Source organism: Talpa europaea (assembly GCF_964194135.1).
Source record: "Talpa europaea genome assembly, chromosome: 1".
Lineage (NCBI taxonomy): Eukaryota > Metazoa > Chordata > Mammalia > Eulipotyphla > Talpidae > Talpa > Talpa europaea.
Window position 1 is genome coordinate 8,066,271 of NC_140073.1, and position 23,294 is coordinate 8,089,564.

A 23,294-nucleotide genomic window follows, 5' to 3' on the forward strand; every position below is an offset into this window, starting at 1 on the left:
TGAGAGGGTAAAAAGACTGGTCATGAATTTCTCTGAAATAACTCTTTACTCCATGTTATTCCTTGTCTCTCCTTGTGAGGTAATTGAAAAAAAATAGGCAGGGAAATTCCCTGAGGCTAGAAAGAAGTCACTCATCATATTCTGGGCCCATATCAGCAGGAACATGTTCCATGGAAGCTTCCCAGAAACCTAACAAGAGCTCAGAAATGATGGCTGCCATGTATTGTCTCTGGAAGTGTGTCCCAACCCCAGAGATGTGAGTCCCCAGAGGATTCAGGGCCTTCAGTTTTACCAGGGGTCAGAGAGTCATCAGACTAGGGAGTCCCATGAGACTCAGAGACAACCAAGAGAAATTACAAAAATGTAAGGGATCATGCTCAGCGAAATAAGCCAGAAAGAAAAAGAAAAATACCGGATGGTCTCACTCATAGCAGGAATCTAGAAAACTTAAATAAGGGACCAGGAAAATGAATAACTGTAAGAAAGTGAAAATCAAAATCAATAAACAACTATGAACCAGAGACACTCTATGGGTGGTGCGGGGCGGTGGAGGGGAGGGATTGGGGGTCAAAATAAGGGGGTTGCAATTGTATGGGGAATATAAACATATTTATTTAAAAAAAAGAAATTACAAAAATGTACAAAAAGGATTTAGGGTTTATGACTGGTGTTCTATAAAATTAATGTATTTGCCTCATGCTCTCGAATTTCAAGATTTAATTTTTTTTTTTAAATTTTATTTTTTATATTCCCCATACAATTGCAACCCCTCCATTCAGATCCCAATCCCTCCCCTCCCGCCCCCACCACCCCCTCAAAAGTGTCTCTGTATCACAGTTTTTTGTTGATTTTGATTTTCACTTTCTTATAGTTATTCATTTTCCTGGTCCCTTATTTAAGTTTTCTAGATTCCAGCTATGAGTGAGACCATCTGATATTTTTCTTTTCTTTTTGGCTTATTTCGCTGAGCATGATCCCTTCTCCAAGCGCCATCCATGTTGCTGCAAATTGCATGTGTTTATCTTTTTTGAATGCTGAGTAATATTCCATGGTGTATATGTACCACATCTTCTTGATCCAGTCATCTATTTTTGGGCATTTGGGCTGTTTCCAAAGCTTAGCTATTGTAAACAGTGCTGCTATAAATATAGGGGTGCAGGTGTTCTTTGGAATTGATGTATCTGTGTCCTTTGGGTAAATACCTAGGAGTGGAATTGCTGGATCATATGGAAGCTCTATGTTTAGTAGGTCCAGAAATCTCCACACAGCTCTCCATAGTGGCTAGACCAGTTTGAACTCCCACCAACAGTGCAGAAGAGTTCCTTTTTCTCCACACCCTCGCCAACATTTGTTGTTGCTAGTTTTTTTAATATGTGCCATTCTCACTGGTGTGAGATGGTATCTCATGGTAGTTTTGATTTGCATTTCCCTGATTACAAGTGATGTTGAACATTTTTTCATATGCCTGTTGGCCATTTGCATTTCCTCTTCAGAGAAGTTTCTTTTTAGCTCTTCTGCCCATTTTTTGACTGGATTATTTTCTTTGTTGTTGTTGAGTCTCATCAGCTCTTTGCAGATTTTTGTGATCAGTCCTTTATCATTAGTGTTGGGTGCAAAAATGTTCTCCCAGTCGGTGGGGTTTCTCTTTGTTTTTGTTATTGTCTCTTTTGCTGTGCAGAAGCTCTTTAATTTGATGTAGTCCCAGCTGTTTATCTTTGCCTTCACTATCATTGCTTTGGGTGATGTGTCTGTAAAGATGTCTTTGATGTGCAAATCACGTAGTGTTTCACCCCTAGTTCCTTCTATATATTTTATGGTTTCAGGTCTTATGTCTAGTTCTTTAATCCATTTTGAGTTGATTTTTGTGTATGGTGTGAGGTAGTGGTCAAGCTTCATTCTTTTGCATGTAGCGACCCAGTTTTCCCAGCACCATTTATTGAACAAACTTTCTTTGCTCCAATGCATAGTCTTTGCTCCTTTGTCAAAGATTAGTTGACCATAAATCTGTGGGTTTATTTCTGGATTTTCTATTCGATTCCATTGGTCTGTATGTCTGTTCTTGTTCCAATACCATGCAGTTTTGATGATTATGGCTTTGTAGTATAGTTTGAAGTCTGGGAGTGTGATACCTCCATTTCCTTCTTTTTTTTTCAAGAGAGCTTTGGCTATTAGGGGTTTTTGGTGATTCCATATGAATTTCATCAATAATTGTTCTATTTCTTTGAAGAATGCCATTGAGATTTTGATTGGAATAGCATTGAATCGGTATATTGCTTTTGGTAGGATGGCCATTTTAATAATGTTTATTCTTCCAATCCATGAATAGGGGATGTCTTTCCATTTCTTTGTGTCTTCTTCTATTTCTTTTAACAGTGTTTTATAATTTTCTTTTTATAGGTCCTTTACCTCTTTTGTTAGATTTATTCCCAAATATTTGATTTTTTTTGTTTTGATAATAAAAGGGATGTTTTTTTTTTATTTCTTCTTCTTCAGAATTATTGTTTGTGTATAGAAAGGCTACTGACTTTTGTGTGTTGATTTTGTATCCTGCCACTTTACTGAATTGATTGATAAGTTGAATTAGTTTTTCTGTGGAGTTTTTGGGGTTCTCTGTATATTATCATATCATCTGCAAATACTGATAGTTTGACTTTTTCTTTTCCTATTGGATTCCTTGGATGTCTTTCTCTTGTCTTATTGCTCTGGCTAGGACTTCCAGTATTATATTGAAAAGCAGTGGTGAGAGTGGACATCCTTGTCTTGTTCCAGATCTTAATGGAATTGCTTTCAGCTTTTCACCATTGAGGATGATACTGGCTGTTGGCTTGTCATAGATGGTCTTTATGATTTTGAGGTATGTTCCTTGTATCCCAAGAATTTCAAGGGCTTTTATCATGAATGGGTGTTGCACTTTGTCGAAAGCTTTCTCAGCATCTGTTGATATTATCATATGGTTTTTATATTTCTTTTTGTTGATGTGTTGGATAACATTGATTGATTTTCGTATGTTGAACCATCCTTGCATCCCTGGAATGAATCCTACTTGGTCGTGGTGAATTATCTTATGGATACATTGTTGGATTCTGATAGCTAAAATTTTATTGAGGATTTTTGCATCAGTGTTCATTAGGGAGATTGGCCTGTGGTTTTCCTTTTTTGTGTTGTCCTTGTTCGGTTTTGGTATTAGTGTAATGTTGGCTTCATAGAACGTGTTTGGTATTGTCCCTTCCTTCTCAATATTTTGGAAGAGTTTGTGAAGGATAGGCACTAATTCGTCTCTGAATGTTTGGTAGAATTCATTTGTAAATCCATCAGGTCCTGGGCTTTTGTTTTTGGGGAGGTTTTTGATTACCATTTCAATTTCGCTAATTGTAATTGGTCTGTTTAGGTGTTCTATTTCTTCTTTATCTAGCTTTGAGTGATTGTAGAGTTGTAGGAATTTGTCCATCTCCTCTAGATTGTTGAACTTGTTTCCATATAACTGTTCACAATAGTTACTGATTATTCTTTTGATTTCTGCTGTGTCCGTTGTGATTTCTCCTCTTTCATTTATGATCCTGTTTATTTGTGCTTTCTCCCTTTTTTCCTTTGTGAGCCTGGGTAGGGGTTTGTCTATTTTATTGATTTTTTCAAAGAACCAGCTCTTGGTTTCATTGATCTTTTGGATTGTTTTTTTTAGTATCAATTTCATTTATTTCTGCTTTGCTTTTTATTATTTCTTTTCTTCTACATGTTTTGGGGTTTTTTTGTTGTTCTTTTTCTAGATCTCTGAGCTTTGAGATTAGGTTGTTTCTTTGAGTTCTTTCTTGTTTTTTGATGTGAGCTTCTATTGCTATATATTTTCCTCTTATTAGTGCTTTTGCTGCATCCCATACATTTAGGATATTTTCTTCTACATGTTTTGGGGTTTTTTTGTTGTTCTTTTTCTAGATCTCTGAGCTTTGAGATTAGGTTGTTTCTTTGAGTTCTTTCTTGTTTTTTGATGTGAGCTTCTATTGCTATATATTTTCCTCTTATTACTGCTTTTGCTGCATCCCATACATTTAGGATATTGGTGTCCTCCTTGTCATTCAATTCAAAGAATTTTTTAAATTCTTCTTTGATCTCCTCGTTAGTCAGTGGTCTTCCAGTAGTGTGGTTTTTAATTTCCATGAGGTAGGATAGTTCCTTGCCTTCTTTTTATGGTTTATTTCTAGTTTGATGCCTTCATGGTCAGAAAAGATGGTTGGTATGATTTCAGTCTTGGTGTATCTGTTGATGTTTGTCTTGTGCCCCAGTATATGATCTATCCTGGAGAATGATCTGTGTGCACTTGAGAAAAATGTGTATTCCGTTTTTTTTTGGGTTTAGTGTTCTATAGATGTTTGTTAAGCCCAAAAGCTCTAGGTCCTTATTTAGAGCTTTAGTTTCTTTACTTATTTTTTGTCTTGTTGATCTATCCATTGCTGATAGTGGTGTGTTGAAGTCTCCCACTACGTATGTGTTTTCTTTGATGTCTTTTTTCAGAGAGGAAAACAGTTGTCTGATATATTTTGGTGCTCCTTCGTTTGGTGAGTATATGTTAATGAGTGTTATTTCTTCTTGAAGTATTGCCCCCTTGATCATAATGTAGTGACCATTGGGGTCTCTTTTTATTTTTTTGAGTTTGAAGTCTGTTTTATCTGATATAAGTATAGCTGTTCCTGCTTTCTTTTTTGGACCATTTGCTTGTAGGATTGTTTTCCATCCTTTAACTTTGAGCCTATTTTTATCTTTTGTAGCTAAATGTGTTCCTGAAGACAGCAAAAGGTTGGGTTTTGTTTCTTAATCCAGGCTGCAACTCTGTGTCTTTTTATTGAAGAGTTTAGTCCATTTACATTTAGAGTTAATATTGATATGTTAGCATCTGTATTTGCCATTGTGTTTGTCTTTCCTTTGATTTTATTTATTTATTCTTTTAATAACTTTTTTTTTTGGTCTTCTTTCGTTGTTATTCATCCCTCTGAGGTTCTGGCTTTAGGATTCCTTGTAGTATTTTTTGGAGTGGGGGTTTAGTTGTAATGAAATTCTGGAGTTTCTGTTTGTCTGGGAAGGTCCTTATTCTTTCTTCATAGAGGAAGGAGAGCTTTGCGGATAGAGTATTCTTGGTTGGCATCTGTTTTCTTGGAGTCTGTTGACTATGTCCCTCAACTCTCTCCTTGCCTGTAGTGTTTCTTCAGAGAAGTCTGATGTCAGCCTGATTGGCTTTCCTTTGAATGTTATCTGTTTCTTCCCTCTTGTCAGCTTCATTATTTTTTCCTTGTCCTGGATTCTTGGGAGCTTTACTATTATGTGTCTTGCTGTATTTTTCCTTTCGTCGTGGAAGTTTGGTGTTCTTGCTTCTTGTATATCAATTTTCAGCTCCTTCTTCGCATTTGGGAAGTTCTCTTCAATTATCTCCTGGAATATTTTCTCTGTTCCTACATCTCTCTCCTCTCCTTCTGGAATTCCTATAACTCTTATATTTCCTTTCCTCATGGAGTCAGATAGTTCCCGAAGTCTTTCTTTGTTCTTTTTCCTTCGTACTTCTCTTTCCTTTTCTGTTTTGGTTCTTTTTATTTATGTGTCTTCAAGAGTACTTATTCGTTCTTCCATTTTTTTTTTTTTATAGAGGCATGCTTTATTTATTTGTTTGCTGGGTACAGTCAGAAGTGCGGGAGGGAGGGTGAGAGAATTCACCAGAGCCAGAGCGGGGAGCAGAGCAGGCAGAAGGACCGAAGTACACTGCTGAGGGGAGCAGCGGGCGGCAGGAGAGGTCTGCGCGCCATGTGGGACCCTCCTCCGGTGGCCGGGGAGCAGCTCAACCGCTGCGCCACCGGGGAGGCCCTCGCTCTTCCATTTCATCTATTCTGCTTTCATTGCTTTTCCCAGAGTTCTTTAGTTCCTCCATAAATTCTTTGATCTCCTGCATTTCTTTTACTTCCCTCTTTAGGGACTCAATTTCATTCTTCTGACCATTGTTTTCCCTCTTTAGGGACTCAATTTCCTTCTTCTGATCATTGTTTTCCTTTATGACTTCTATCACTTTTTTAATCATGGCAATTTTAAATTCTCTTCTGGAAGGCTCAGAAGTTCTTCCAAGTTACTGTCGTTGGAATCTGGGGGGTGGTTTCTTTTTGTGGTGTCCTTCTTTCCTGAGGAGTTGTTAGGTTGCGTGTGGTTCTTCTATTCCCTACTGTCTGTTTTCTAATTTGTCGTATGCATTGGGACACTGTGTTGCTCGGACTGGCCGGCATTCCAGATTTAATTTTTTAATAACCAAGTAAGGATGATAGATGAGCTACTAAGCTGATATAACCTCTAGAATATTGGGGCATATTTTGTTCTGCCTTACTCTTCCCAGTGTAGCCACGATTAAACATGTATCTCACAAAGAGTGGCTTATGGAACAGAAATAGCTACTACTGACATGAAACATATTCTTCAATGCGTGGATGGGGCATCCCATTCTGACCTTTAGTGGACATCTTTGAAATAACCTTAGAAAATATTCAGTTAATTTGAAAGCTGACTGTGGAATGGGGGCAACACTTGGGAGTTGGAAAGGGAGAAATGGAGGGAGAGAACTCAGCACAAAGGTCTATGGTGTGGACTACGGCTTCTCTGGCATTCCTTCTTGCCTCAGTTTCCTCTCTCGTGAATAGGAAATAATCCTTGTATGCTTCACAGGGCTGCTGTGATGATTAGTTCAGGTCAGGGTATTGATAAAATGTGTACATTAATATACTTACAGTGAAAGTTCTTGGTAACCAGGAAGGTGTTCACACATTTAATTTATTGCTATTAAGCTATTTATCAAATGGCTGTGTGTGCTTAGGGCAATTCCTTACACCTTTAGTTCAAGTTACTTACTTGGAAAGTAAACATATGATGCAGAATTATTCCTAAGACATTTCAGCTCAATTGCCTCCAAGTTGTTAAAACAAAATCCATAACCATGAGACTTAGCCAGGACTATGGGGAAGTAAGGACCCAGAGGGGACATGGCTAATGGGGCAGATTTGCCGGGACCAAAGCTCCCTGGAACATGACCCCAGAGAGCAGGTGCCTAGAGAACTCCCTCCATGTAATTGTCTTTATCCTCATTCTGCTGCCCTCGATAATAAATATTAGAGGACTCCCCACTTGGGGGCATCTCTCTTGCTGTCAGTGAACAACCTGTTTCATGGCTCAGAGCTCCCATCCTGGAGTAAACTGGGTCCATTCTGAAACATTTTTCAGGAAAGAAATATGCTATTTCCATCCATGGCAAGAAGTGTGTGTTCCTGAGGGATCTTGGTCAATGTGAGAAGCAAGATTTAGAAATAAGAGAGGATTGTGTGCTGTCTCCACAGTTGTGTAAGTCTCCTAGCAGTGGCTGTGGGGAGCAAGGTGTGTTACACTTGGTCACTTGTGTTCTTCAGCCCTGCCCTCTACTCCCTTCCCTCTCCTCCCCCCATTTTGGTGTCTTCCATGGAATGTTCCCCTTCTCCAAATTCCCTGACCTCAGAGACAAGATTAATGTCAGGTGTTACTCTGGGGTTAGGATGGATGCTGATATCTAGGCCTGCAATTCTCAAGTACTTGATACTGAACTCTGATATTTTCTGTTTTTCCGTGTATCAACTGGAAAAAATATGTCATCTAGAATCAATTGAAATGGTTTCAGTAAAGATGGAAACATTGCAAACATTAATAATTGCCTCCTGAGAAGTGATGTACTGAATTCAGGGGGAATTTCCTATAGTCAAAGCAAGCTTGTCTATGCATTCCAGACTTATCATCCCAAGCACCCTTCTCATTTGTTATCCCCTTAATGAATCTGTGTGAAAATAATAATAACTGATTTCCATTTCATACATGGCTTCTATTCTGAGTAGCAAGAAACAAACTGGTCCCTGCATAAAGGACAGCCAAAGCTCATGTATAATATCTTTGGTTTTTTGAAAGACCAATGAGGGGCTCCACTGTAACATCAGGTAGTATCAATCTTACTAGCTTTTCAACCTTTGTTATACCTCATCATTGTTTTTCATTGCACACCATCCTGACTTTTCATCAACACATATACTTACCATATCTAAGATTGGAATTTTGAGTAGGGTATTTTGTTAGTTAGATCCACACAGTGAAATTTCCATTAATATTTGTATCAGGTAATGATCCTTCTTCACTATTTTCTTTGTAAAATTCATCAAAGAGATGAGTAATTCAGATATTTTTCATCTAGCTGTCCAAATACTAAGCAGGCAAAATTTCTCATGATTAACTGAATCAATTCACAACCCATACTTCACTTTGTAGATATGGATCACTCATATACATTTAGTTATGGCTTCTTCTGTTACCAGGAGGTAATAAAAAGAGATACATAGTCCCATTGATTGGTCAAAACTTGACATACAGTACAATAGGATTGTAACATTTATTTTAAAAAGCTCTTAAGGATAAGGCAGCCTGTTCAGTGGGTTGTTAATCATTACTGTGCTTGTTGGTCCTGGCATAAGTGAGAAGCAGCCATAATAAATGGAGGTGGAGACCTAACTCAAGCAAACAAAATAGGCAATAATTAATGATGTTATTAGTAACATTATTGAGGTTTTTGTGTTCACCAAGAACTGCTCTAAGACCTTTTTGTTTACATCTCATTTCCTAATGCAACAATACTTTTGAGGTATTTATTAATGTCAGAATAATTTGACAAGTGAGAATAGTGATATGGAGAGATTTAAAAATCTTTGTACATATTTGTATGGATAAAATGACAAAGTACAACCTGGAGCCCAATTCTCACATTTGAATAATATTTTAAAACACTGTATTTTACCATAAGAGTGTTTGTGTGAGATTTAATTCCAACAAATCCATCGTAAAGTGTAGGCTGCCAACCTGGATTATTTTTTTCTGGTTTGAGTTCCCAGCTGAAGATGTGCTGTGTTGGGAGTGTTCTCATGACCTCTGGGGACAAGGACAGCTGCTGACCCTCGGGGGCAGACACTCACTGCTGGGGGCAAGAGTCATGTGCTTTGGATCAGAGATGAAAGTCTTCATTTCATTCCTGTAGTGACACCAGTGAAGAAAGAGAAAAGAATTCCAGAACCTGCCTTGGTTTCCCAGTTCCCATGTCCATTGCCTAGATACCATGACACTTATGAGCTTAAGTGACTGTCTCTTGTAGGACGAATCTCACCCCGGAAATGACAGTGGACTCCGTGGTGACTGAGAATCCAGTAAGACCATGCACAGGGGCTGACGGTGGCTTTGCCAGGAGGAGGGTCAGAGTTTCCAGGAGATTTTCAGAAGTCTCACTGACTCCATGAAGAGCAAGAGTCACTCTCCCAGACATTTAAGTTATAAATATCTCTAAATTGAGGAAGAGAAATTGTAGCTTCAAGGAGGGGAGCATGACTCCCTTTCAAGTCTGTATTATCTAACATCTCAGGATACTTCTTGGAGTTTGGAAGTTTGTTCAGTCATAGTTTCTAAGCCACTACTGGGCGTTTGCCTCCTACCATGGCCCTATTATGTCATTTCTGTATGGATTTGTGGACACAGAAAGGCTTTAACAAAATTCCACTCCCCTTCATTATTATAGATTAATTGAACACTAATTCTGAAGGTGATGTTAAAGAGAACTAACTCATATCCTCATTTTATACTGAAGCTTAGGTGATGCAGGGTCTTTTCCAAGCGCTGGGTCACATGAGGCTGCCTAGTTACAGTGACCTGCTTCACCTGTGCAGATAAGACAGTGTCTCCATAATTTTGTGTAATGCACATTGCTATGTAATTGTAAATTTGAAAGAGACAGAGGGAATCAAATATTTAGGTGGATAAAGCACTGATGATGCTTCACCACGTGTCTCAACCCAAGGGCAAGTGAGAACATTTACACAAGATAATTATTCCTGTAACGCTAGTGATTCACTTATGTTAATATATTTAGGCAGCTGCATGAAAAAGAAAAATGGAAAGTATTTCTTGTTTTTTAAGAATGAAAATATTTCATCTTTACATTTTCTTAGTAGATGGTGCCAAACAAGTCCATGCGAGAGGACAGAAACCACACGCCTGTGACAATGTTTGTTCTCCTGGGAATCTCAGATGAAAAAGAGCTGCAGCTTAGTCTCTTTCCAGTCTTCCTGCTGATCTACCTTGTGACATTATTCTGGAACCTGAGTCTCATCACCCTAATCAGGATGGACTCCCACCTGCACACGCCAATGTACTTTTTCCTCAGTGCCCTGTCATTTATAGATATTTGTTACACTTCTTCCATCAGCCCAAGGATGCTTGCCGACTTCTTCAAAGATAAAAAAGTCATTTCCTTCATTGCTTGTGCCACCCAGTATTTTGTAGCTTCTTGGATGGGTCTGGCTGAGTGTTGCCTCTTGGCCGCCATGGCCTATGACCGATACATGGCCGTTGGCAACCCTCTCCAGTACTCATCCATCATGGCCCCTGGGCTCTGTTGGAAGATGGTTGTTGGTGCCATTGGGTGTGGTTTCATTTGTGCATTAGTAGAAACAGTGTCTTGTTTCCAAATTTACTACTGTGGGCCAAATGTCATCCAACATTTCTTCTGTAACATAACTGAAATTATTAGTCTGTCTTGTTCTAATCCTCATATCATTCAAATGATTCTCTTCCTGGTAGCTATTTTTGTTGGGTTTGGTTCCTTACTTCTTATTGTATTATCCTATGGTTTCATTGCAGCTTCCATTCTGAAAATATCGTCCATCAAAGGTAGTGCCAAGGCCTTCAATACTTGTGCCTCCCACCTGGCAGTTGTGACTCTCTTCTATGGCACAGTCCTTGCTGTGTACATGCATCCTAATTCTGGTCACTCCACGAAACAGAACAAATTTCTGTCCGTGTTCTATGTTATTGTCATCCCCATGTTAAACACTGTTATCTACAGTCTGAGGAACAAGGAGATCAAAGAGGCCCTCAGGAGAGTGATGAAGAGGACAACACATTTATCTCAGTAAGAGTAAGACCTGAAAAAAAGAAAGCAAAGTGCAGTAGAACAAAATAAAACCAATTTATCACCATGTATTTCTAGTCCTAATGGAACACTATGGTCAGAATATGCAAGCATCCTATTGTAGGTCATACAAATGTCTAGGCAGAAAAGGTCAGTATCTGACTTCCTGATTCCTGGTGCCCTTACCCTTAGTGGTCGCCATACAGGAATCTAGCTGAGCAGTGGATCCTACATGGTGGGCAGCTTGAAAACTTGTTTCCATGTTTAGACGTAGTAGATAAACCTGTGTTTGAGAATAGAGTTTCTGAAAGATAGTGCATATAGGGAAAAGTAGGGAGTCACACAAATTGTTCTTTCTCCCCCGAACTTCTTTTACTTAGTTTTCATTTATTCATATTTTAATTATGAAATAAAAGAATATGTTCATTAATTCATGAAAATTAAAAATTGAGAAAATTAAATCATTGCAAACTTAATCCTGGTGATGGAGCTATGGAGAGAAAATAAAATAGACAAATGAGAGAGAGAGAGAGAGAGAGAGAGAGAGAGAGAGAGAGAGAGCATGCACATGAGAGAGAGAGCTTGACCTTGTTTTATTCCCCCCAAACCTGTTTCCTTTGAGTTATTTTTGAGTCAGCTTGTGAAGGTAATTGTGAAAATGAGAGGGGTGAAGGAATGAAATGATTAAAATTAAAGGTTGGGGAAATGCTCAGAGCCTCTAAAGAGCCAAAGCGGTCAATTCCTCACATTGGTGCACCTGGTGCATTCTCTATGTCAGCTTCCTAGAGACTCTGAAACTCAGGAGTGATCACTCCCATGTTGTGTCTACAGAAGAAGTTCCCATTTCTGAGCCTCCAAGTATTCCAGGTTTTAATACTGATCAAGAAGTGGAAGATTCAGCAGACCTGGTGGGGTGTGTGTGTGTTATGAAATGTAGTTTCCAAATTAGAAGATTAGTGAAAAATTGACCAAGAGAATAACTCTTCAGACAAGAGTTCATGGACTAAGTGTCCAACATATTCCAATATTATGTGTACAACATTTGGGTTTCATGTAGTTCCGTGTATGAATATGATTTGTTTTCGTTATTCATGAACTAAGAAATAATCTCCCTGTTTCAGGTAGAACCTTGTGCTTATTGAGTCCACCATGTTCTTCCCAGGTAGCAACAATCCATCACTATCTTTGTAACCAGTGACTTTGAGGCATTGGTTTGTGGGACTGCATAGACTAAATAAAGCAAAGTGTGGTTAAAAGCTCTACTCTTTACTTAAGACTGCGATTACTAAACTCATCTCTAACACACTTTGTAGATAGGTGCCCTTCTGCAAGCTAATTGCGCACGTATTTTCCTCACTACTCCACTGAGAAGAATAATTGCATCTTCCTCAAAGAATGACAAAGGATTATCTCAGACTAGGCATGAAAGAAAACAGAATCTGGTATGTGGTAATACCTAATGAATGTTAACTTATGCAATGAGTGATTAGTCAATTTTTATTCAATTTCCTATATGTCAAGGGAAATCCTGGTAAATTTTTAAAAAGAGACAAATTAAGCAGCTTTGGAATATCTACTCCAGTTGGTACATAATAGTGAGCTAGAAGCCATCACCCCCACCTCTGCATCTTCTTTGCACAAGGACGCAGTCCTCAAAGAAGTGGAAGGCACTCAAGTTCATAGACCTGACCACATGTAGATGTGTTACCATGGTCTGAAACCTCTTACATGAAACCTTGACTTTTCAATTTGACATTGTTTCCCTCACCTTTCTTTCTGTGTACTCCAGCTCGATAAAATTCCTGTCTTTCAATTGAATTTGGTAGAGAATGTTATGTTACCCTATTTCCAAAAGTCACTGGAAGAAAACAACTAACAAACTAATAAATAAAAGAAAATTGTCTCATGGTTTGGACTTATGTGGAATCCTCATGATTTGTTTTTATCTCTACCATTGGGCAAAATACCATTCAGCATTTCATGTGTGACGTTCTCTAGATTATACCCTTGTCTTCCTTCCATGTTGTGCCTAAAGAAGCAGCACCTGAATTCCTGAAGCTCTGAGTCTCCTGGAAACAACAGATTTGAGGGTGTACAGAAATGTAGATTCCAAACAAGAAAATTTATAGAAAATTGATGGACCAATTCTTCAAACAAGAGTTCATGCCTAATGATTTTTTCTTTCACTTGTTTTTGATGAAGTTGGGTCTTGTTTTCCATCCCCTAACCTCCCTTTTCATGGAAACTTCCATAGTGAGAATGCCCTGCCTCAGAGGTAGTTCAAGACTTTCAACACCTGTGCCTCTCACCTGCAGGTTATGACTGTCCTCTATGGCACAGCCTCTCTGTGCACGTGCATCCTCCTTCTGCCATTCCACAAATAGAACATGTCCCTGTCCCTGTTCTATGTTGTTATTCCCATGCTTAAACTTATTTTCTATAATCTGAGGAACAATGATGATATAAGCTCCCAAGAAGCTGATCAATCAGTAATACATTTAACTCAGCCACAGTGATTTTTGGGGCTGGATTTTTGAACTTCAATATAGAACATAGGATAAGAATATATAAGTGACTTTGTCAATCTCAATAATATTTAAGTAGAGAGAAGAAATGAAAACCACTTCCTTGATTGCTGAGTTATCATGTTAGTGCCCATACAAGTGATGTGATTGTGGTGGTGGCGTAGACATTGTAGCCAGATTAAAAACCTGTTTTCAGTATTAGAACCATGTGATAAACTGTATGTTTTGAGAGAGGAGGTGCTGTAGGTATCAGATTAGAGAAATGGCAAGAATGGAATAAGCCACACTGACTTTATTTCACTGATTTTCTCTATTTCTTTCTTTATAATTAATAAGAATTTATTAAATCAATAAAATGATGTATGAATTAATATATGAACAAATATTTAGAACTATTTTTAAAGAGCCATGTTGTAATTTTAATACCAACAGAAAGAGCAGAGTGAGTGAATATGGGTGTGCTTATATGTGTGCATTATGAGTGTGTGTGTGAGAGAGAGAGAAAAAGAGAGAGAGAAAGAGAGAGAGAGAGAGGGAGAGAGAGAGAAGAGATGAGGAGGAAAAAAGAAGAAATGAAGGAGAAGGGGTATTTGGAGAAAGAGGAGGGGAGAAATCAAAAGACTGGTCATGAATTACTCTGAAATAACTCTTTACTCCATGTCATTCCTTGTCTCTCCCTGTGAGGTAATTGAAAAAAAAAATTGGCAGGGAAAATGTCTGAAGATAGAAAGAAGTCAGTCGTCAAATTCTGGGCACTTATCAGCAGGAACATGTTCCTTGGAAGCGTCCCAAAAACCTAACGAGAGCTCAGAAATGATGGCCACCATGTTGTTTCTCCAGAAGTGTGTCCCGACTCAGGAGATGTGAGTCCCCAGAGGACATAGGGCCTTCATTTTTATCAGGAGTCAGAGAGTCATCAGACTAGAGCATCCCATGAGACTCAGAGACCAACCAAAAGAAAATACAAAAAGTGTACAATGATTTATGGTTAATGACTGGTGTTCTATAATATTAATGTAATTGTTTTGTACCCTAAAATTCAAGATTTAACTTTTTAATAACCAAGTAAAGGTGATAGGTGAGCTACTATGCCCATATCACCTCTAGAATCTTGGGGCATGTTTTGTCCTGCCATGCTCTTCCCAATGTAGCCACAATTAAACATGTATCTCACAAAGTGTGGCTTGTGGAACAGAAATAGCTCCTACTGACATGAAATATGTTCTTCAATGCTTGACCAGGATATCCCATTCTGACCTTTTGTGGACATCTGTGACAAGATCTTAAGAAAATGTTCAGTTAACATGAAAGCTGGGGCAACCAGAGGTGGTGGGGAAGGGAGAAATGGAGGGAAGAGAACTCAGTGTTGAGGGAGTACAAGGGCCTATGTTGTGGACTATGGCTTCTCTGGCATTTCTTCTTACCTCAGTTTCCTCTCTTATGAATAGAGAATAATCCTTGCATGCTTCACAGGGCTGCTGTGATGATTAGTTCAGGTCAGGGAATTGATAAAACGTATACATTAATATACTTACAATGAAAGTTCTTGGTAACCAGGAAGGTGTTCACACATTTAATTTATTGCTATTAAGCTATTTATCAAATGGCTGTGTGTGCTTAGGCCAATTCCTTAAACCTTTATTAATTTTTGTTAAAGATTTATTTATTTATTTATACAAGCACTGGGTACAGTCAGAAGCGCGGGAGGGCGAGAGAATTCACCAGAGCCAAAGTGGGGAACAGAACAGGCAGACCGACGAAATACATCTCTGAGGGGAGCAGTGGGCATGGCAGGAGAGGTCTGTCAAGCCATGCGGCACCCCCACCAGCGGCCAGGGATGGAAACGGGACTGCAGAGGCTGCGGGCAGCCTCGCATCCAGTGCTCAACCTCTGCGCCACCAAGGGAGGCCCCAATTCCTTACACCTTTAGTTCAAGTTACTTACTTGGAAAGTAAACATATGATGCAGAACTATTCCTAAGACATTTCAGCTCAATTGCCACAAAGTTTGTTAAAACAAAATCTATAACCATGAGACTTAGCCAGGACTATGGGGAAGTCAGGACCCAGAGGGGACATGGCTCATGTCGCAGATTAGCCATGACCAAAGCTCCCTGGAACATGACCCCAGAGAGCAGGTGCCTGGAGGCTCCCTCCACCTAATTGTCTTTTCCCCTCACTCTGCTGCCCTTGATAATAAATATTAGAGGACTCCCCACTTGGGGGCATCTCTCTTGCTGTCAGTGAACAGCCTGTTTCATGGCTCACAGCTCCCATCCTGGAGTAAACCGGGTCCATCCTGAAACATTTTTCAGGAAAGAAATATGCTATTTCCATCCATGGCAAGAAGTTTGTGTTCCTGAGGGATCTTGGCCCAGGTGAGAAGCAAGATTTAGAAATAAGAGAGGATTGTGTGCTGTCTCCACAGCTGTGTAAGCCTCCTAGCAGTGGCTGTGGGGAGCAAGGTGTGTTACACTTGGTCACTTGTGTTCTTCAGCCCTGCCCTCTCCTTCCCCTCCCCCCAGAGTGGTGTCTTCCATGGAATGTTCCCCCTTCTCTAAATTCCCTGACCTCAGGGACAAGATTAATATCAGGTGTTACACTGGGGTTAGGACGGTGCTGAGATCTAGGCCTGCAATTATCAAGTACTTGATACTGAATTCTGATACTTTCTGTTTTTCTGTGTATGAAGTGGAAAAAATATGTCATCTGGAATCAATGGAAATGGTTTCAGTAAAGATGGAAACATTGCAAACATTAATCATTGCATCCTGAGCAGTGATGTACTGAATTCAAGGGGAATTTCCTATAGTCAAAGCAGGTTTGTCTATGTATTCCAGACTTATCATCCCAAGCACCCTACTCATTTGTTATCCCCTTAATGAATCTGTGTGAAAATAATAATAACTGATTTCCATTTCAATACATGGCTTCAATTCTGAGTAGCAAGAAACAAACTGGTCCCAGCATAAAGGACAGCCAAAGCTCATGTACAATGTCTTTGGTTTTTTGAAAGACCAATGAGGAGCTCCACTGTAACACTAGGTAGTATCAATCTTACTAGCTTTTCAACCTTTGTTATACCTCATCATTGTTTTTCATTGCAAACCATTCTGACTTTTCATCAACTCATATACTTATCATATCTGAGATTGTAATTTTGAGCAGGGTATTTTGTTAGTTAGATCCACACAGTGAAATTTCCATTAATAATTGTATCAGGTAATATTCCTTCTTCACAATTTTCTTTGTAAAATTCATCAAAGAGATGAATGATTCAGATATTTTTCATCTAGCTGTCCAAATATTAAGCAGGCAAAATTTCTCATGATTAACTGAATCAATTCACAACCCATACTTCATTTTGTAGATATGGGTCACTCGTATACATTTAGCTATGGCTTCTTCTATTACCAGGAGGTAATAAATAAGAGATACGTTGTCCCATTGATTGGTCAAAACTTGACATACAGTACAATAGGATTGTAACATTTATTTTAAAAAGCTCTTAAGGATAAGGTAGCCTGTTCAGTGGGTTGTGAATCATTGCTGTGCTTGTTGGTCCTGGCATAAGTGAGAAGCAGCCATAATAAATGGAGGTGGAGACCTAACTCAAGCAAACAAAATAGGCAATAATTAATGATGTTATTAGTAACATTATTGAGGTTTTTGTGTTCCCCAAGAACTGCTCTAAGACCTTCTTGTTTACATCCCATTTCCTAATGCAACGATACTTTATAGGTATTTATTAATGTGAGAAAAATTTTACAAGTGAGGATAGTGATATGCAGAGTTTAAAAAATCTTTGTACATGTTTGTATGGATAAAATGACAAAGTACAACCTGGAGCCCAATTCTCACATTTGAATAATATTTTAAATCACTGTATTTTACCATAAGAGTGTTTCTGTGAGATTTAATTCTAACAAATCCATCCTAAAGTATAAGCTGCCCACCTGGATTTTTTTTTTTTTTGTGGTTTGAGTTCCCAGCTGAAGATGTGCTGTGTTGGGAGTGTTCTCATGACCTCTGGGGACAAGGACAGCTGCTGCCCCTCGGGCAGACACTCACTGCTGGGGGCAAGATTCATGTGCTTTGGCTCAGAGATGAAAGTGTTCATTTTCCTGTACTGACTTCAGTGAAGAAAGAGAAAAGAATTCTAGAACCTGCCTCAGTTTCCCAGTTCCCATGTCCATTGCCTAGATACCATGACATTTATGAGCTTAAAGTGACTGTCTCTTGTAGGATGAAACTTACCCCTGGAAATGACAGTGGACTCCGTGGTGACTGAGAATCCAGTAAGACCATGCACAGGGGCTGACAGTGGCTTTGCCAGGAGGAGGGTCAGAGTTTCCAGGAGATTTTCAGAAGTCTCACTGACTCCATGAAGAGCAAGAGTCACTCTCCCAGACATTTACAAATATCTTTGAATTGAGGAAAAGAAATTGTAGCTTCAAGGAGGGGAGCATGACTCCCTTTCAAGTCTGTATTATCTAACATCTCAGGATACTTCTTGGAGTTTGCAAGTTTGTTCAGTCATAGTTTCTAAGCCACTGCTCGCTGTTTGCCTCCTACCATGGCCCTATTATTTCATTTCTGTATGGATTTGTGGACACAGAAAGGCTTTAACAAAATTCCACTCCCCTTCATTATTATAGATTAATTGAACACTAATTCTGAAGGTGATGTTAAAGAGAACTAACTCATATCCTCATTTTACATTGAAGCTTAGGTGATGCATGGTCTTTTCCAAGTGCTGGGTCACATGGGGCTGCCTAGTTACAGTGACCTACTTCACCTGTGCAGATAAGACAGTGTCTCCATAATTTGGTGTAATGCCCATTGCCATGCAATTGTAAATTTGAAAGAGACAGAGGGAATCAAGATATTTAGGTGGATAAAGCACTGATGATGCCTCACCACGTGTCTCATCCCATGGGCAAGAGACAACATTTACACAAGATAATTATTCCTGTAATGCTAGTGATTCACTCATGTTAATATATTTAGGCAGCTGCATGAAAGAGAAAAATGAAAAGTATTTCTTGTTTTTTGAGAATGAAAACATTTTATCTTTACCTTTTCTCAGCAGATGATGCCAAACAAGTCCATGCGAGAGGACAGAAACCACACGCCTGTGACAATGTTTGTTCTCCTGGGAATCTCAGATGAAAAAGAGCTGCAGCTTAGTCTCTTTCCAGTCTTCCTGCTGATCTACCTTGTGACATTATTCTGGAACCTGAGTCTCATCACCGTAATCAGGATGGACTCCCACCTGCACACACCAATGTACTTTTTACTCAGTGCCCTGTCATTTTTAGATATTTGTTACACTTCTTCCATCAGCCCAAGGATGCTTGCCGACTTCTTCAAAGATAAAAAAGTCATTTCCTTCGTTGCTTGTGCCACCCAGTATTTTGTAGCCTCTTGGATGGGTCAGGCTGAGTGTTGCCTCTTGGCCGCCATGGCCTATGACAGATATGTGGCCATTGGCAACCCTCTCCAGTACTCATCCATCATGGCCCCTGGGCTCTGTTGGAAGATGGTTGCTGTTGCCGTTGGGTGTGGTTTCATTTGTGCATTAGTAGAAACAGTATCTTGCTTCCAAATTTACTACTGTGGGCCAAATGTCATCCAACATTTCTTCTGTAACATAACTGAAATTATTAGTCTGTCTTGTTCTAATCCACGTATCAGTCAAATGATTCTTTTTCTGGTATCTATTTTTGTTGGGTTTGGTTCCTTACTTCTTATTCTATTATCCTATGGTTTCATTGCAGCTTCCATCCTGAAAATATCATCCATCAAAGGTAGTGCCAAGGCCTTCAATACTTGTGCCTCCCACCTGGCAGTTGTGACTCTCTTCTATGGCACAGTCCTTGCTGTGTACATGCATCCTAATTCTGGTCACTCCACGAAACAGAACAAATTTCTGTCCGTGTTCTATGTTATTGTCATCCCCATGTTAAACCCTGTAATCTATAGTCTGAGGAACAAGGACATCAAAGAGGCCCTCAGGCGAGTGATGAAGAGGACAGCACATTTATCTCAGTAAGAGTAAGACCTGAAAAACAGAAAGCAAAGTGCAGTAGAACAAAATAAAACCATTTTATCATCCTGTATTTCTTGTCCTAATGGACACTATGGTCAGAATATGCAAGTATCCTATTGTAGGTCATACAAATGTCTAGGCAGAAAAGGTCAGAATCTGACTTCCTGATATCTGGTGTCCTTACCTTAGTGGTCCCCATGCAGGAATCTAGTAGAGCAGTGGATCCTTCATGGCAGGCAGCTTGGAAGCTCGTTTCCATGCTTAGACCCAGTAGATAAACCTGTGTTGGAGAATAGACGTTCTGAAAGATAGTGTATGTAGGGAAAAGTAGGCAGTCACACAACCTTCTTTCTCCCCCGAACTTCTTTTTTTTTTTTAAAATAATTTTATTTTTATATTCCCATACAATTGCAATCCTCTTATTTTGACCCAATCCCTCCCCTCCCCACCCCCCACCACCCATAGAGTGTCTCTGGTTCATAGTTGTTTGTTGATTTTGATTTTCACTTTCTCATAGTAATTCATTTTCCTGGTCCCTTATTTAAGTTTTCTAGATTCCTGCTATGATGAGATCATCCGGTATTTTTCTTTTTCTTTCTGGCTTATTTCGCTGAGCATGATCCCTTCCAGTGCCATCCATGTTGCTGCAAATTGCATGTGTTTATCTTTTTTGAATGCTGAGTAATATCCCATGGTGTTTATGTACCATATCTTCTTGATCCAGTCATCTATTTTGGGCATTTGTTTTGTTTCTAAAGCTTAGCTATTGTAAATAGTGCTGCTATGAACATAGGGGTGCAGGTGCCCTTTGGAATTAATGTTTCTGTGTCCTCTGGGTAAAGACCTAGGAGTGGAATTGCTGGATGATATGGAAGCTCTATGTTTAGTAGGTCAAGAAATCTCCACACAGCTCTCCATAGTGGTTGGACCAGTTTGCATTCCCACCAACAGTACAGGAGTGTTCCTTTTTCTCCACATCCTTGCCAACATTTGTTCTTGCTAGTTTTTTTAATATGTGCCATTCTCACTGGTGTAAGATGGTATCTCATGGTAGTTTTGATTTGCATTTCCCTGATTACAGGTGATGTTGAACATTTTTTCATATGCCTGTTGGCCATTTGCATTTCCTCTTCAGGGAAGTTTCTTTTTAGCTCTTCTGCCCATTTTTTGACTGGATTATTTTCTTTGTTTGTGTTGAGTCTCATCAGCTCTTTGCAGCTTTGTGTGATCAGTTCTTTATCATTAGTGTTGTGCGCAAAAATGTTCTCCCAGTCGGTGGGGTTTCTCTTTGGTTTTGTTATTGTCTCTTTGGCTGTGCAGAAGCTCTTTTATTTGATGTAGTCCCAGCTGTTTATCTTTGCCTTCACTATCACTGCTTTGGGTGATGTGTCTGTAAAGATGTCTTTGAGGTGCATATCACGTAGTTTTCACCTATATTTCCTTCTATGTATTTTATGGTTTCAGGTCTTATGTCTAGTTCTTTAATCCATTTTGAGTTGATTTTTGTGTATGGTGTGAGGTAGAGGTCAAGCTTCATTCTTTTGGATGTAGCGACCCAGTTTTCCCAGCACCATTTATTGAACAAACTTTCTTTTCTCCAATGCATAGTCTTTCCTCTTTGCTCCTTTGTCAAAGATTAGTTGACCATAAATCTGTGGGTTTATTTCTGGATTTTCTATTCTATTTCATTGTTCTGTGTGTCTGTTCTTGTTCCAATACCATGCAGTTTTGATGATTATGGCTTTGTAGTATAGTTTGAAGTCTGGGAGTTTGATGCCTCCATTGCCTTCTTCTTTTTTCAGGAGAGCTTTGGCTATTTGGGGGTTTTGGTGCGTCCATATGAATTTCATCAGTAATTGTTCTATTTCTTTGAAGAATGACATTGAAATTTTGATTGGAATAGCATTGAATCTGTATATTGCTTTTGGTAGGATGGCCATTTTAATAATGTTTATTCTTCCAATCCATGAGCAGGGGATGTCTTTACATTTCTTTGTATCTTCTTCTATTTCTTTTAACAATGTTTTATAGTTTACTTTGTATAGGTCCTTTACCTCTTTTGTTAGATTTATTTTTTTGTTTCCATAATAAAAGGGATTTTTTTTTAATTTCTTCTTCTTTAGATTTATTGTTTGTGTATAGGAAGGCTACTGACTTTTGCGTATTGATTTTGTATCCTGCCACTTTACTGAAGTGATTGATGAGTTGAATTAGTTTTTCTGTGGAGTGTTTGGGGTTCTCTATGTATATTATCATATCATCTGCAAATAGTGATGGTTTGACTTCTTCTTTTCCTATTTGGATTCCTTGTATGTCTGTCTCTTGTCTTATTGCTCTGGCTAGGACTTCCAGTATTATATTGAAAAGCAGTGGTGAGAGTGGACATCCTTGTCTTGTTCCAGATCTTAATGGAATTACTTTCAACTTTTCACCATTGAGAATGATACTGGCTGTTGGCTTGTCATAGATATCTTTTATGATGTTGAGGTATGTTCCTTGTATCCCAAGAATTTCAAGGGCTTTTATTATGAATGTTGTTGCACTTTTTCGAAAGCTTTCTCAGCATCTATTGATGTTATCATATGGTTTTTATATTTCTTTTTGTTGATGTGTTAGATAATGTTGATCGTTTTTGGGATGTTGAACCATCCTTGTGTCCCTGGCATGAATCCTACTTGGTCGTGGTGAATTATCTTATGGATACATTGTTGGATTCTGATAGCTAAAATTTTGTTGAGGATTTTTGCATCAGTGTTCATTAGGGAGATTGGCCTGTAGTTTTCCGTTTTTGTGTTGTCCTTGTTCAGTTTTGGTATTAGTGTAATGTTGGCTTCATAGAACGTGTTTGGTATTGTCCCTTCCTTCTCAATTTTTTGGAAGAGTTTGTGAAGGATAGGCACTAATTCGTCTCTGAATGTTTGGTAGAATTCATTTGTAAATCCATCAGGTCCTGGGCTTTTGTTTTTGGGGAGGTTTTTGATTACCATTTCAATTTTGCTGCTTGTAATTGGTCTGTTTAGGTGTTCTATTTCTTCTTTATGTAGCTTTGGGTGATTGTAGAATTGTAGGAATTTGTCCATCTCCTCTAGATTGTTGAACTTGTTTCCATATAACTGTTCATAGTAGTTACTGATTATTCTTTTGATTTCTGCTGTGTCCATTGTGATTTCTCCTCTTTCATTTATGATCCTATTTATTATGATCCTATTTATTGTGCTTTCTCCCTTTTTTCCTTTGTGAGCCTGGCCAGGGGTTTGTCTATTTTATTGATTTTTTCAAAGAACCAGCTCTTGGTTTCATTGATCTTTTGGATTGTTTTTTTAGTTTCAATTTCATTTATTTCACTTTGGTTTTTATCATTTCCTTTCTTCTACTGGTTTTGGGGTTTTTTTGTTGTTCTTTTTGTAGATATTCGAGCTTCGAGATTAGGTTGTTTCTTTGAGTTCTTTCTTGTTTCTTGATGTGAGCCTCTATTGCTATATATTTTCCTTTTATTACTGCTTTTGCTGCATCCCATACATTTAGGAAATTGGTGTCCTCATTGTCCTTCAATTCAAAGAATTTTTTAATTTCTTCTTTGATCTCCTCATTAGTTCAGTGGTCTTCTAGTTGTGTGGTTTTTAATCTCCATGAGGTAGGAGAGTTCCTTACCTTCTTTTTATGGTTTATTTCTAGTTTGATGCCTTCATGGTCAGAAAAGATGGTTGGTATGATTTCAATCTTGGTGTATCTG

The 23,294-nt window shown here is 38.7% G+C and overlaps 2 protein-coding genes across 2 annotated transcripts; both read left to right on the forward strand.

Annotated features, from left to right (window-relative positions):
- Positions 1–10,025: 10,025 nt before the first annotated feature.
- LOC311170388 (olfactory receptor 5A1-like) lies at positions 10,026–10,988 on the forward strand (the record flags this gene model as incomplete). The annotated part of the gene is made up of 1 exon (XM_084232752.1): positions 10,026–10,988. One exon carries the CDS (start codon positions 10,026–10,028, stop codon positions 10,986–10,988), a length of 963 nt encoding a protein of 320 aa, XP_084088878.1.
- Positions 10,989–18,601: 7,613 nt separating this feature from the next.
- On the forward strand, positions 18,602–19,564 carry LOC311170354 (olfactory receptor 5A2-like; the record flags this gene model as incomplete). Its single annotated transcript, XM_084232722.1, has 1 exon — positions 18,602–19,564. One exon carries the CDS (start codon positions 18,602–18,604, stop codon positions 19,562–19,564), a length of 963 nt encoding a protein of 320 aa, XP_084088848.1.
- Between the last annotated feature and the right edge of the window lie 3,730 nt (positions 19,565–23,294).